General features: G+C 41.5%; 1 protein-coding gene across 2 annotated transcripts in view; it reads right to left on the bottom strand.

Annotated features, from left to right (window-relative positions):
- NUP93 (nucleoporin 93) overlaps positions 1–16,522 on the bottom strand; it is a 102,695-nt gene that overhangs the window by 32,645 nt on the left and 53,528 nt on the right. For both annotated transcript variants that reach the window (XM_082677360.1, XM_082677359.1), the window contains exons 4-5: positions 6,298–6,360; positions 494–622 (exon numbers count right to left, since the gene is read on the bottom strand). In XM_082677360.1, the coding sequence (XP_082533486.1) occupies positions 494–622; positions 6,298–6,360 (192 nt within the window). The remainder of the gene's footprint in view (positions 1–493; positions 623–6,297; positions 6,361–16,522) is intronic.

Genomic DNA, 16,522 nt, shown 5'->3' with positions numbered 1-16,522 from the left:
GAAGGTTGATGCCAGGAGGGAGTTGAGGGCAGTTGCTACCATGACTCAATTCTAAACATGTTTAGCTTGATGGCTCTGAGACATCTGAGTACAGCCAAGAAGGCCACTAGAAAAATGAGTCTGGGGGTGTTTGGGGCTGTGATATAAATTTAAGTCTTCAAGTACATAGATGGTATTTAATACCACAAGCCCAGATGAGATCAATGGGGCAGTGACTGAGGAAGAAACAAGAACAGGTCAAGGACTGAGTCCTGGGACACACAAACACCTAGGAGTCAAGGAATTTGAGGAAAATTCAGCAAAAGAGGCTGAGCAGAAGCAGCCAGACATGTTGGAGGAAATCCAGGCAAATGTGGGCATCTGGAAGGCAATGAAAAGAGGGTTTCAAGGAGGAGACAGTGATCAACCGTGCCAGGACTGTCAGTAGTCAAGCAGACAAGCATTCTCTGACCTCAGAGTTTTCATCGTGGTTTACCTTCTGGACTCAACCTACCTCGCTTTCTTGAGTAAAGTCAAGGGCATCTTCTCCCGATGCCAGCAGGGTGTGGAGAATCCGCTGTTTCACTTGCTCCCACTCAACCAGCATTGACTCTCGATGGTACTCCTCAGCCATGCCAAAGGTCTGTTGGAGAGGAGCAGAGAGAGATGACCCAAATGAGAAGACAAAGAACACGGTTTCCCTTGAAGCGCAACAGAAATCCAAAGCCCTCCAGATCTGCCATCTTTCCATAAGTGGAGCAAAAGCAATCTATTTTAAATTATCCTTAAAGAATTTACTGACAACTGTTTGCAACATGCCCTATTTCATCAAGTCTAACACATTACATTTTTTTTTAATTGTGGCAAAATGCACTTAACAATAAAACTTACCATGTTAACCCTTTTTAAGTGTACAGTTCAGTGGTATTAAGTTCATTCACACGGCTGTGCAAACATCACCACCATACATCTCCAGAACTCTTTTCATCGTGCAAAAATGAAATTCTGCACCCATTAAACAATATCTTCATTCCCACCCTCCCCCAGTAACAGGCAACCACCATTCTACTTCTGTCTCTATGATTTTGACCACTTCTAGGTACCTCATGGAAGTGCAATCATACAGTATTTGTCTTCTTATGTCTGGCTTATTTCACTTAGCAAAATGTCCTCAAGATTCATCCATGTTATAGCATATACAGTCTCGTTCCTTTTTCAGGCTGAATAATACTCCACCGTATGTACACACCACATTTTGTTTATCCATTCATCTATCCATGGACACTTGAGTTGCTTCCAATTTTTGGTAATTGTGAATCGTGCTACTGTGAACATGGGTGTACAAATATCTCTTCAAATTCCTGCTTTCAATTCTTTGGGATACATACCCAGAAATGGAATTGCTGGATCAGATGGTCATACTGTTTAATTTTTTGAGCGATTGCATAATATTTCCAAAGAGGCTGTACCATTTTTCATTCTCATCAACAGTGCACAAAGGTTCCAATTTCTCTACATCCTCTCCAATACTCACTATTCTCTGGGTTTTTTTGATTGCAGCCATGCTAATGGGTGTGAGGTGATAACTCATGGTTTTGATTTGCATTTCTCTAATAAGTAGTGATGCTGAACATCTTTTCATGTGCTTATTAAGATAAATATCTTCTTCAAACCTCTGAAATTAGGCTACATATTACAATTGATAGCATGTCAAAAGCTTAAATTGAAGTACTTTTTCTTTGTAGTACATAAAATAATGACGGATTATAAAGTCAATGGTATCTTAAGATTTAACGAGCCTCTAAGATAAGACAAAAAGTAAGATTCTCCCAGTGTCTATTTTTTTAAGAAACAGTAATATCTTCATATGAGGAAGCAAATCAGTAAAAGAAAAAACAGAGCCTTTTGCAATTAGGTTTCCTATCAGTCTTCTCAAAGTCACTATTGAAATGTCTGGCAAACCTCACTTCTATCTGCTGGTGACACAGCAGGTTGCCAAAACAAAGGCACTCAGAAGGAAAAGAAAAAAAGAGAAAGAAGGAAAACAAAGAAAAGAGGAAGGGGGGCTTCCCTGGTGGTGCAGTGGTTAGGAATCTGCCTGCCAATGCAGGGGATATGGGTTCAAGCGCTGGTCCGGGAAGATCTCCCATGCCTAGGAGCAACTAAGCCTGTGCACCACAACTACTGAGCCTGTACTCTAGAGCCTGCGTGCCACAACTACTGAAGCCCATGTGCCTAGAGCCCGTGCTCCATAACAAGAGAAGCCACTGCAGTGAGAAGCCCGTGCACCGCAACGAAGAGTAGCCCTGCTCACCACAACTAGAGAAAGCCCTCCGTTGCACGCAGCAACAAAGACCCAACACAGCCAAAAATAACTAAAAAAAAAAAAAAAATCTAGGAGAGTGGTTAAAGAAAAGAGGAAGGGAAGAAGGAAGGCAGAAAATACACACACACACACACACACACACGCACACACACCCCCCCCCCAAAAAAACAGGAAAAAAAAAAAACCCCAAACAAAAGCAAAACCAAAACCCCTCTGAGGAGATTAAAGCAACTTATAGAGACATACTGAATCATAACCATTCTTAGCCTATTATTCTTCAATTGGCAGACCAGGTTTCCCATCAGCTTAAGCCCACTTCTCAAAAAGCCATTTCATTTACAATCAGATTGGCATCTAATTAGGCAGCACCAAGAGTATGAGTATTAGTAATGCCTGCTTTATTTTGACAATGCAGATAATTTATACTGATAATATTCATATATATGAGCTCTGGGAAACTATCAGAAAAATCATATACCCTTTCTACAAATGGGATGTTTGAGTGTGGACCAATATTTATTAAAATGTGAAAAAGAGAACAGAAACCCACAAAAATGATTAGGAAGAAGGTTGGCACATCTTGCAAAGAAACCCACAAAAATGATTAGGAAGAAGGTTGGCACATCTTGCAAATTTGGTCCATCTATCAATGGATCTCTTTTCTAACATGTATTGTAAAGACAAAAAAAGAAATGGCTATCAAAAACTTTAAAAACAGTCTTTCATCTGGTTTTCTTCCCACTGAAGGTCAGGCAGAATGGACCACTCCAAGTCGCCTGGATTGAAAAATATACCCGGAGAAAAATCATTTTCTCTTGCTACATTAGTGACCTTAAACATGAAAGCTATGCATTTTGAACAGAGAAAAGTATGCTGGAATAGAGAGGTGGGGTAGAGGTGAGGGGAAAAGGTAGTTTCCCTAGAAGCTATCCAGAAATAGTGCACATGTTGAACCACATTTCTTCTAAAACTCTTCCATTTAGTGGGCATCCACCTCCTTAACCTTGAACCTGTCCCAGAAAGGGAAAATAAGAGGGTCATGGGGCAGGAGGACCAGGGAGGGCTGAAATAAGGAGGTGGAGGGCTGGCATACCATACAGCTTTGCAAACTTGTAATAGGAAGTGAGGCACTGACTAAGCGCTGCCACTGACCCAGGACACCACAGTGTCACAAGAATTTTTCTTAAGGGTAAGTCCTCTGGCTGATAAAGAATAGCAGAGCACTAAAGGCAATTGAAGAAAACACAATCTGTCTCAGAGACACTGTTGATGAGGATGGCAGGGGCAGACTTCCAGCATCACGTAAGGGTCAGGGCGACAACAGTGGGAATTAACCATCCCCTGTTAATCAAGCTGCCCACCTGTGTGCCAAGAGCTCCTGCTTCAAGAACACAGGAAATACTCTGAAAACTGGCAGCTTTCTGGGCTCAAATCCTCAGATGTATCTGAGAAATATGCCAGGCTACTCATTTAGAAACGGCTCCACAACCTGAACAAACGGCACTGTCGTTCCATTCATCATTAGTGTGATAAGGAGCTTCAAATAAAAATAAATGGCCCAACATTAAAATTCTCTTCCCATCACCATGCCACCCCCAGCTTATCTTAATTACATTAGAGATAATGGAACATCCAATTTGTGGGCTAATCAGGGATGATCAGCCACCCATCTGCCCTCTTCCAGTCTATTCCCTTTAGACCCACATCTGAACCACCAGATCAGGTGCAAAGGAGAATGTCAACCAGAGGAGCTAATGAGAGAGAATCAACAGAGCTACTCAAAAGAGCTAAGAACTAAGAGAAAAGGAGGACAGTGAGGGTCTGAGACAAGGTGAGAGACAGGAATAGCAGGGATAAGGAAAGACAAACCACAGAAAATGACAAAGCAGTGGAGAAACTATTATAAATTAAATCCGGGGACTTCCCTGGTGGCACAGTGGTAAAGACTCTGTGCTCCCAATTCAGGGGGTCCCGGTTCGATCCCTGGTCAGGGAACTAGATCCCACAGGCATGCTGCAACTAAGAGTTTGCATACCACAACTAAGACCCAGTGCAACCAAAAAAAAAAAAAAAAAATTGTCATTGTCAAGACAGGCAGACCTCAGATATATTAAAAAAAAAAATTAAATCCGAATCTTTCAAGTTATGTGGGGAACTATATCTCTTTGAACATAGTTAAGAAAGGAAGGCAGGGAAAGAACTGGGCAACTGAATTAAGAACAGGTGGGGAGCACTCGAACCCCATTTTCATAAAGGGAAGAGGGCAACCTGCTTTCACTTCACACCCACTTATTATTGAGCTGTTGCTGGCGTTTAGAAACTCTACATATGTTCTGATAATGTTGTTCTGTTTTTGCTAGGATGCACCAAATGGGAAAAGATAGTACACATTTGTGGTTTTGTAGCTTGTTTTCTTGGCATTTCAGCAGGATATTGGCAACTTATTCAAACGTGAAATTACCACCAATAATGCCAAAAAGCTGCTCACCTTTTTGTTTGAAAATGATTCTTGTTCAGCAGCAGCCTCTGGTGTCCAGACAGGTGAAAGGTTCCCCACCAGGGCCAGCTCCCAACACCGGAACATCTCCCTCACAAACACATATGCACACATTTTGCACTGTGGTATGTCACTTAAATGTTTTGGCTGGCTGCACATTCAGCCTCAATATGGCAAAACGTTCAGAGACTGCCAATTTCAGAAACACATTCCGCAGGGTAAATGGATTAATAAGGCTCGGTGGCATTCGACAATCCTAATTTAATTTCATCAGTCCTTTACAGTAGGAGAATCAATGTTGGTGAGTAACTCACTCCAAGTGTGAACCAAAAAAAACCTTAAAAAAAATATTTTCAGATCTGGATCAAGTGAATTTCTCTATTTCTAGGAATAAGTACTATTGCCAAAAATATAATTAATTAAATTTTAGGGAATTTTACTCTGATAATTAAACATATCAGTCATTTAAATAATGTCTCTGAAACATATTCTTATAAATTAGAGCTGGCAAGCCCCCCTGAGGCCCTATCTCACTCATATCAGCCCTACTTAGACACTTCCACCTGTATGGAATATTTTAATAAAGCACAATGAGAAGCAGCATTTTTTTTTTTTTACTTTCTTATTTTTTGAACCACTTAAATAATACACAAATACATTTCATTTGATCTAAGGCTTACATAAGTAAACAGCAAAACAGAGATTCCCTTCACCCCTACTCCCTTGCAGAGACAGTTACTGCTTCCAGACTAATGTGAACCCTCTAGCCTCCTTCCTGGGAAAAGCTGCATTTTTAGAACCAACTCCACATGACCACTAACCTTCCTCCTCCCTCCCTCCCCAAAAGACCCCCGGGGCCTGAAAATCTTACTCCATAATGGAATGTATTCTAAAGGTTTTGATCTTTTAGTCCTTGTCAAACAAATGGAGATAACTCACGTTAGTAAAGTAAATGATCTTTGACTATCTTGAGGGAATGCTTGCTGTGAAATATTGCTGCACATATAATGGCTGTTCTGGCTGACTTATTTACTATCCTCTCAAATATCAAGACGTTTTTTGTTTGTTTGTTTCAAAGAGCTTGGAGAAATTGTTAATTTAAAAGGTGGTGTAGAAAGTCAAATTGTGTGATAAAAGGAAAAGAAATTGAGGAAAATTATCAATATCATAATTGCTTTTCTGAACTGCTGATTCAGTAGAAACCAAAATACCATTTATACTGTAACAATGAAACCAAAGAATTGTCTGGCCCTTCCATTTTATGATTAACTGAATAATTAACTGACCAGCCCAGTGTTTCAGATGCAGTCACTAAATACACGTAGAGTTACGAGCATGGTATTTTCCTCAAAAATGGTTCCTGTAGAACTCCCTCTGGTGAACTATCAAGAGAGCTGGGCCTGGAACACAGAATCCAGTTTCTAGAACCTCCACGCCCCAGTATACACTGCTGCTCTCACAACAGTATACATATACATTTGGGTTCATTTCTTACCCTCTTCCGGGACTCTTCGATGGCAGACAGCAGGGCATTGTCCTTTTCATTCTTTAGGAAGCCCTAGGAAGGAGGAGAGAAATGACACAATTTAGGTTAAAATTAACAAAATTAACCTTCAAATAATCAAAAACACACTGTAGGAAAAAGAAGAAAACACCCGTAAGGATAACTGCTACCCTGCCTACCTTCACCCTCACAAAACTCTCTCAAGTTGAATATGGCCCATGTTATAGATACACCTTTGGCTATGCAGCCAGTCACAGTGCCTGTAACTGTTCCTCAGTCTATATTTCTCTGTTGTTTTCAGTTAATTCTTCAATTTCTTACTAACACTGAGGAAGGCATCAGCCATCCCTTTGTTTGGGTGTTTTTCACTTGTTTGTCAATGGCTGGGATACCTGAAAAATCATTTATTTATGCTTTTCTTCTGGGGTTGTGCTACGTGCACTCCCTATTTCAGGCCTGATGACACCTGCTGCTTATTTAATACAGGTGGGGTGAAGAGGAACTGGCCCACAAGGCTGGTTTAATACATACAGGGTTAAATGTCTGCAAAATGCAACTTCATGATAACACAACAGACCTAGTTTTACATCATGGTCCCCCATTTACTACTTGCATGGGTGACGATTTTAGACAAGTCACCCAGATTCTCTAAACCTTAGTTTATTCATATGTAAAATGAATATTAAATGAGACAATGTAATCAAGTGCTTGGCCCAAGGCTCAATACATGTAGCTCTAGCATTAGTATTGATTAGATCTAGATCTGTTGGCGACATTAAAGAAAGATGCCCAGGGTGACTTCCTAGTTGCTATTCATTGTCCTAATTGCTCAACCTGAGATCCTGGGGAGGAGGACAAGGGACAGATGCAGACAGAGTGGGTTTCCATGCTGATGCCTTGCCATTCACACAGGGGTGAAGCTTTCTCCCCACAGCCTGGGATGTGGGGGCCAAGTAGGAAAGGAAGATGATCCATTAACTAATAAGTAGAGATCAAACTCTTGGTTGTAATACAAAAGATTCTGAGTCACCCTATACATTAGATCCACCTACACTATGGAATGCAAGGTACCTGCATGTCAAGCACACTATGGGTGTATTTATACATGTCCCAAATCATCTGTTTTTTCAGAATCATGTTTTTGCTCTTTTTCTTTTAGGAACTCTTTGGGGGAATATAATACAAAGTAGAATTAAGCTAAAGTTTTTTTTTTGTTTGTTTTCTTTGGGTTTTTTTTGCGGTACGCAGGCCTCTCACTGTTGTGGCCTCTCCCGTTGTGGAGCACAGGCTCCGGACACGCAGGCTCAGCCGCCATGGCTCACGGGCCCAGCCGCTCCGCGGCATGTGGGATCCTCCTGGACCGGGGCACGAACCCATGTCCCCTGCATCGGCAGGCGGACTCTCAACCACTGCGCCACCAGGGAAGCCCCTAAGCTAAAGTTTATAAAGTGACATGCTAAATTTTAAAACATCTGACAGTTTTCTTGAAAGTTTACTTTCATGGTTAATTGATTAATTTATGGATCACTTATTTATATTTCAACAACTGTAACATTTTAGTGTATTTTGTTCAAACAGTCGCAGATATAAGTCTGTGATTCTTAAAACAAAACAAAACAAAACAGGAGTAGGGGGCTGGATAAGAGTGGGGACATATATTTAAATAAAATATTACTAATCTTCACAGGATTCTCCACATCTGTTGTTACATCCCAACCTGGGCAGTGCACTGGAATGGACAGAGACAATGGCCAGCAGCTCGGGGAACAGTTCCCTCATCGGCTCCTCCAGGGCAGTCCCTGAGGCAGCTCTCAGGCAGCTCTGAGGACACGACTCAGAGGCTGCTCCAAACACCTCTACTGATATTCGGTGGTGGGGACGCGGGGGTGGAGGGAAGCATTGGCCACTTGCTTCTAAAATAATGGCCTCAATAAACCAGAGCACATAAAGCTAGGACCCCACGTAATCCAATCAGAAGGGGGCAGCTTCTCACCACGTGCCTGTTTCTGGCCATTGCAAGGGAGCCAGACACGAAATCATGGGAAGGATTTTAATGGACCTTGTTCATACCCTTCTCAGCAAATGATTACATCAAGTCAACAAATCTTTATTATGATTTCCCTTTTCTTGAGCGGGTCTTCAGTGGCTAAAGCTAAAGGCAGTTTACAGTGTCACAGTTTATAAACAAAGCTATAGAACTTTTATCTTCAACTGCTGTTCCTGAACAAAGGGCATAGATTGTGCTTTGTTGCACCCTTTCATGGCTGCTGCTGATGGCCAGAGTGGTGGTAATAACCACTGCCTGACAAGGCCTGGTCTCATTTTTTTCTTTTTGGCTGGGGTGGCAAGGAGTGTGCCAAGTGCCCCACCCCCTCTCTGGGCTTCTCTGCTCGTCCCAGTGACCAGCCCATCCCATTCTTTTAACTGCATCCGTGTCTGCGTATAACCCATATACACATAAACACAATTCAAACACAAATGCAAAGCAATAATCAGACACATTTGTTTAAAAGCAACATAATATTCTGTAAGAAACACAATTTTGAAATTTCTAAGAAATGAAATTTCAAGTAGTGGTTAAGAAAGAAAAAGAAGAAAAAAAGGCACTGCTTTGGGGGGCAGATTACTCTCTTCTTTATAAACCTACTTTCCAAAAATCTCACTTAATAAATTAAATGAAGCATTTGTGCATGAGAATCAAATTACAGACATCACCTACATATGAACAAAGATCATGAGCCACTATGCACCTCTACAACTGGGCTTTCTCTATAGCACAAACCAAGCCCACAAAATATATAGATTTTGAATTTTAATTTTTCATCCTTTGTTCCTTCTTTCATCATTTATTGCTTATGTAACCTATGTAAAATAGTCCCCTCCTATCATATTTTGTTTTTAAAAACAACGTATTAGTGAGCTATCTTTTGAAAAGAATCTTAAATAATATACAGTCAGAATAGTGCTGGGATCCGTGTGCCATCTAGTGGCAGTTAGTTTCTTGTAAAGAATATATACCTTAAGGAAGAACAACAAATTAAAGAACTAATAAGTTGGGCAAGAAAATACCTGCCTCAGCCCAAGTTTCCCATGGATCTCTTCTACTTCCCTTTTCCATGTGTGTGTTTCCTTTCCTTCCAGCTCCTCCTGTGAGGCACCTCTCAGCCCCCTCATCTCAGAGATATATTTTTATAGTTTATCAGAAAATGGGTTTTCTACAGCGGTGAGCTGGGGTGTGAACAGTGTACTAGGAGGTGCCCTCACTCATTGGGTGGGGCTCCCTGCCACACTGAAGACTCTTGGTCAAAGCAAAGGCCCAACAGCTCACTTCCTACTTGGAGATGCCAGCCATCTAACTGACCCTCAGAGACACTCATCATTAATATCTCCTCTTTTTGCCAACAAGTGCTCCCACCCAGCCCTTCTACTGCTGGCCCACTCAATAAAGAACATTCCATAAACATCTGCAGGCCTGCTAAGTAAGATAACTACCCCTGACTTACCATCTGTATACCGCTCCTCTCTGCCAGAGTCCTGGAAACAGACCCTCTTCTAACTGACTCCTTGAATGGGTTTTGGTTTCAAGCTCTCTGTAACATATAATAGCTCCCATTCGAGAAGCAATCAAGGGCCAGACATTGCTCCAAGCAATTCAAAGACATTATTGCTAATCTTTTAACAATATGAAAGAGTAGACATGATCACTCCATTCTCCTCCCTCCCCCGCCAATCCCACTTTACAGGTAAGAAACAGATTTCAGCATTCAACTAACATGACAAGAGTTTCTGACCAGGAAGAGGCAGAGGCAGAATTCAGCTCTAACTCTCAAAAGACCAACTGTTTCTGAAATACTTAGGGAATAGTAAACTTCTAAATTTAGAAAATAAACATAAATTTCCTTTTATCTCTAAAAGGATGGGAGTCCAGGAGGGGAGCAAAATATCCTTAAATTTGTTTTCTTCATCAGTTATTAGTTCCCCTTTAGTTATTAGTTTATGATGAAGTTGAAGGCTCAGAGAATACTAATTCTTATATCAGTACTAGTAAGAGCTAACACTTATATGGATATGGTGATTACTTTGTGCTAAGTGTGTTACACACATTTGGTTCATTGGCTTGCTTTTAACCCAATGCTAAACTGTCTCTCAATAGTACTTAACTGGATGATCCTTTAAAGTATGTTCTTAAAGGGCTGTGTGAGATGGTTTCCAGAGCTTCTATCAACCCTAAAACACTGTGGTTTCATATTAAGACCACCTGGTTCGTAAGTAGCCAAGTTCAGACTTAGAATACAAATTTTATGACCCCTTTTCTACCTTTTTCCACTCTACCGTGCAAGTCAAGATGAGCCAGACAGCTATTTTACGCTTGCATATTTATTCCTTTCCTCCCCTACTTCACATAGGTGAGGAATGAAACAAGTTTGGGGCATTCCTTTAGAATGGTGTTTTTCAAAATGTGTGCCAGAACCCATAATTGGGTTATGAAATCAACCAGCATTTTCTAAATGAAATAAAATGTAATACAGATATGTGGTATGGGTAAATACTGTTTTGTGAAACTTTCTTTCAATTATATATACTTATTTGTATGTATGAAGTGGGTCATGGTGTTAAATGTATTTCTTACTATGGATCACAGACAAAAAAGCTGGAGAAATCACTGTTCTAGCCTGCCAACTCTATAGTGTTCCAAAATATTATTATTATTTATTGCTGTGGAACAATAAACACTGTACTCCTGCACAAGTAATATCTCCAGCCACATGTTCCATCTTTAACAGAGGAAGTGGGCTGCCTTGCAATGTATGCAGTCTGAGAATAACCCAGAATGTAACTGCAAGGTAAGCCAAGTCTCCTATCAAAACTGTAGTCACATCTCAGGGACCTGGCAGCCAAACTGGCTTTTAAATGGCTCGGGTTTAGAAAGACAAGTATGAAAAACTGCCTTATTTTAATCACCATGAAGACTCTGGGTTTCAGAATATAAATGACTGTAGAAAAAGTGAGTGGGCAAAGGATGTTTGTTTTTGTCAAATGGCCAAATTCTCTTCACTTATTTGCCTTCCAAAAGTGAAAGCTGTAAGAAAGAAGGGTCTCTGTGAGAAAAATTTTAGTATCCACTTTAGCTAGGAAAGTATGATGGCAAAAAGAGCCTGCATTGATTCTTTCACAGTTCTTTGCTTTCCACCAACAACAAATAAGTGATTTATTGAACAGTTACGTAAACAGTTTGAATTGAAGCATACAGACTTCCTAACCATTAAAAAATAAAACAAAAAAGATAAAATAATTAGTCTAAGTTGTCCCCACAAAACAAAAGCCATATTTTACATGGCCCTCAAAACACAAAAGACCGTTCTAGGTCTCTTCCCCTTCAACAGACCAACTGGCAATCCACCCTATCAAAATTTAAAGTGAGGCAGCCATAGTAGGCCTGACTTTCTATCAGAAGGTATCTGACATGAGACAAAAACACATGGTGAGTGCTATAAAAAATCTTGTCTCTTCTCTCATTTAATATATAAAATATATACAAATTTATAGGCAGTCAATAACCAACATTCCAAATCCAAATAATATTAACACAAGTAAGCAGTGACCGTAGTTAATGGTCACTGTGGTTTGAAAAAACATTGCCAAGACACAAGCAGGAGCTAGGAGGGCAATGAAAAAGGAAAGAAAAATAAGCAGGGCAAAAAATAAACTTAAAAAACAGAATAATCAAGAGGGTCTGTTCCAAGATGAAACAAGAATTCCAATAAGCATTACAAGTATTCCTTAGAACTTTAGATAGTGAAATGGAGAAGTGTCCGCTTTCTGTCAAGACAGGAATATGAGCTGTAGCCATTATTTTGCTCGAGCTCATTCTGAATAAAATACCACTCCCTTAACCTCTCCCAAACCTTCTTCCCAATTTCTGAACGAATGACCTCTTCTGAAGTCTTCTCTTGGGTAAAATTTTTACAAAGGTAAAACTACTACTAAAGGAGAAAGTGAGGAAGGACAAAGCAAGATACTGTTTTCAGATGAGCACAACAGAAATCCTGCCAGCACTTGAGCTGCTGGGCTTATCAGATGGTGTGGACATGCTTTTCATTAGCTCCCTTTGTGGTGCCTACAGAGAACCCTCAAGGAATTTTTCAGGTGCAAAGAGATATTCTTTACTGAAAGCCCAAAAGATGAACAGAGAAATTTAAAATTTGGGGCATTTTCAAAATTTGGGGAACATTCAAATGGTTTTATAGCATGCCTGGTTATTTTATTAGATCAATATTTAATGCATTAAAATAAGAGTATATAAAACATCAGCTTAAAAGGCCCAAGAGAGACTGAATCTCCCTTTGTAAGAAATACAGACTAAATAGCAAATCCAAGCTTTATTCTCCAACTCAGATATTCAGAATAAGTTCTACTGCTTGTTTTCTACCAAAATTTTAATATTTTAAATTGTTTGTTCACAGATTGCATTAAATATTTTTTCAGACTGCATTAAATTAAAAAATATATATCTCTTTAAAATTTAATTTTATATATATATATATATATATATATATATATCTTCAAAAAATACCCCTGCAGAAAGCAGTGCTAAGCTGGTAGATCTGACATTGTCAATTGTAATACATTTTTAATGCTGTTGTACGATTTCTCACTGTGCATTTATGCAAAAGCCTAGCCACCCTCATTCAGCAGGTGGCAGCAGACCCTGCAAGAGTGGCTGTGGAGTTTGTCCCATCATTTGCCAGTTCAGCAGACCCATTGGCCTACAGGCAGCTCTGGAGTCACAGGTGGCAGACCTTGGTGCTGTGTGAACACCAGGCCATCTGTCACTGTTAGGCTGCAGGGTCCCATTTCATACATGGTTTCTGCTACTGGCCTAAACAAAGGGTCACACAATTACATGATGGATTTGGGCCCATTAAGGCAAAGCAAATCACTTGCTCCCATATAATCCAAATTGGTTTACAAGATGGTCTACAAATTCTCACAGGCTGAAGAGAACTCAACGTGTGCAAAGAGATTCTAAACCCAAGAATACAGAGCTCTGAGCAGTGCTTCCTCCTGGGCCCACCTAGGACCTTACCGGCAGCATTCTGACTCAAGTGTACTGGCTTGCCTGATCTCTTGCAGCCATGCCAACACAACTGTGACACAATTCCATCTCCCCTGTGCCTTCTGGAAAAGCCACAAGCCTTCGAGAGAGCCACTCATGTAAGTCCGTCTAATAGCCTTTGTGGATCCCTACCTATTATCCTCTCCATCCCACAAAAGAACAAAAAGAAGGGGGAGGAGTGGAGAGGGAGAGAGAAGAGGAAGGGGAGTTGGGAGAGGAAAAGGAGCAAGGACCTCAGGCCTACAGCTTCAAGAATTAGCCTTCCCATCTTAGGAGAGGGAGAGGGGGAGATGGGGGAGGAGGGAAAATGGAGGAGGGGAAAGAGGAGGAAGGGGAGGAAGAGAAGGGGAGGTGGGGGAGGAAAGAAAGGGGAAGGGAAGGAGGAGGAGGGGGAGGGAGGGGGAGGAGGAAATAACTATCATATAACAAACACCCAAACTTCCAAGATTTTCATCACTGGGTAAAGAAAGAATATAAGAAGTAGGACTCACTATGACCCAGAAGGAGAAGGTCAGCTTTGAGAATGCCCTACATGTCATTTCTGTAGGGCACTGGTGAGGGGTGCAAGGATGTGCAGCACACCTCCCCTGCCAACACAATGTAGGCATATAACTACTAGATGCCTCTTCCTACTCCTACACCAAGGCATCAAACTGGGGCTGCTTAGCACATCTGGTTGCTGCACTTGGAGAATAAGGCCAAGGTTAAGGTCTGCAATCCTGTGAGGGCCATTTAAGTCTCTTGTACTGCAAAGCCAGTTCTGTCTCTTTTAGAGGGCCCAGGGCATCCCTGCTATCTATCTCTGGCCATCAAAGAAAGGAAAGCATCTGTCCAGCTCAGTTATTGGGAGACTCTATGGAGAGGGGGAGCAAGTAGTAAGGGCATAATATAAATGAGTAAAATAAAAAATGGTGGCCATTTAGTCAACTAGGGAGGGAAAATGCTTTTCAGCAGAAATGCCCCCTCCTCTCAAATCCAGCAGAGCCCTTCAATAACCTTTCAGGGTTGTGTAAGCAACTTTTCCCTGCTGGTCACAAGAGGTCTGGGGAGGATGTGACTTGCTCAGCACTGATACCTCACCACTTCCAGAAAACTAGCCAGAGCCTGCACCCTAGTGATGCAGCAGGATGTGCCATGCTGCAGTCGCTGGACCTCTGCTGGCCATCCTCTCTCTCCACTCCTGGGAAGGGGGGGCAGAGGAGCAAGAAAACTAGAAACCAAGAGAGGGAGGGAGAGAGGGAGGGAAAGCAGCCAGCCAACTGCTCTCAGAATGCTGAGGTGGCCCCACAGGAGAAAGCAAGGACAGCAACTCTGAGCATTTTATCTCCTCTCCCTGCCCCCCAAACCCGTACCCCTGCCCCACCCTGCCCCAAACTAGCATACTTGCTAGAGCCACCCTTTGGGGACACAAGAACAGGGAGGATTCTGAAGAGAAAACTTTTCAATCTAGCTTTGCAAATGGAATAAACAGTGTGCCAAAGTATGTGTGGCTTCAAAAATCAGCTGAAGAACCCTGTCCTTACCCAAAGGTATGAACAGATCTAAAAAATATTAAACCCATAGCCACTCTTAGGTGATGGAAAGATAAGGAGGATACATTAAGGGATGATAAAATGTTTTAATATGTCTTTGGGGAACTGATTTCCATCTTGGAGATGAATTAGTCCACATTCAAAGAACTTTGAGTACTAAAACCACACTGCAATATAAAATGGGAATGCATCAATCACGGCCCTTATCATGGCCAAAGCCCCCTCCCACTGCCCCCAAAAACCACTCTAAAAGAACTTATTAAAAGAACCCCATGTTATTTAAAAAAATATATAGGTTGCCTGCTTTGTCAGATCTAGTGTCTTTTCCCTTTGGAAACAGGAGACAAAAGCAAGATTTGGGGGCCATGAGAAAGACAGACAGCAGAGTGTGTGTCTCTGAGGCACTCAGGTGGGAGCTGAGTGGTTTTTGCCAGGCTGGTTTCCACAGCACTCAGATTAAGCCTGAGTTCTACTTAGCAAGCATAAGGAACGCGGTTAGTCAAGACAATGTTTGGGAACCACGTGTCATATTAATTCCCTGCTGGTACACGGTGTCAGTCATTTACACTGCAGTCGAAAATCACAGCTCCTCCCGCTATGCAGCACTGTTTATGCTGATGGGATTGGAGCACTGATCATCATGGCTGTCACAGAAAACGGAGCTTTGGTTTTGCTGCAGTTTCTTCTTATTCAGAAATTGTTTTTCAAAAATTCATTTGTCTGGAGACCACTAAAACAACAGACTTTCTCTTTTATAACTTCCCGTTGCCTTAAATGGAATCTGTCATGGTACCCCTTTGCTAACAGCACTTGGGATTTCACACTCTCTTAATTAAGTTTGGAAGCGTTTTGACTTTGCCTTGTCAGAGCTGAGGGAATACTGCAGGATGCACTACCACTGTCACCACGGGTACAGAAAACATAAAACACTGCTTAGCTAAAATGGCAAATACAAGCAACAGGAAAGGAGAGGGCAAGACCACTTTTCAAACACAAATTGCCCCAAACTTACAGGGAGCTAAAACCTTTCACCCAGCTCATGCACACTCGGAGGAGAAGGGGCAACCCTGCACTGTGGGACCGAGAGATAAAGGAGTGATCTGCTGGGAGGACATGTCAGAATGCCTGTGCCCATCCCGGAAGACAAGCACTTCGCCCTTCATGTGGAGCAACACAGTGAACCTAAAAAGCTTGACTTGCAGGATATATCTTGTTTTAATTCTTTGGTTATAAATGCATATCATCTACAACAAAGGACCAGGAGGACTCCAAGCACAGCTCAATAAGCCATTTCCGGTAAGACTGCGAAGGAACATCTATCTCTGTGAGTAGGTTGCTAAAGCAAAGACAGACTTTGCTGTAAGCTCAATCCATTAGATCCATCACCAACCAGTAAGCCCACAAAGAGAAAGAGTCAAATGCAAGCAGAGGCACAGCACAGATTACGAGTCTGATGGCCTAGATATAGGCAAAATTGACTGCTTTCCAGATGTATGACCTTGAGAAAGCTGTTTAATGACAGTAAACCTTGCTTTACTTGACTGTAAGATGAGCTGACTGCACTACA

This window comes from Grampus griseus (assembly GCF_964374135.1).
Source record: "Grampus griseus genome assembly, chromosome: 19".
Classification (NCBI taxonomy): Eukaryota; Metazoa; Chordata; class Mammalia; order Artiodactyla; family Delphinidae; genus Grampus; species Grampus griseus.
Note: the sequence above shows the minus strand (reverse complement) of the source record. Positions and strands in the feature narration are given on the sequence as shown.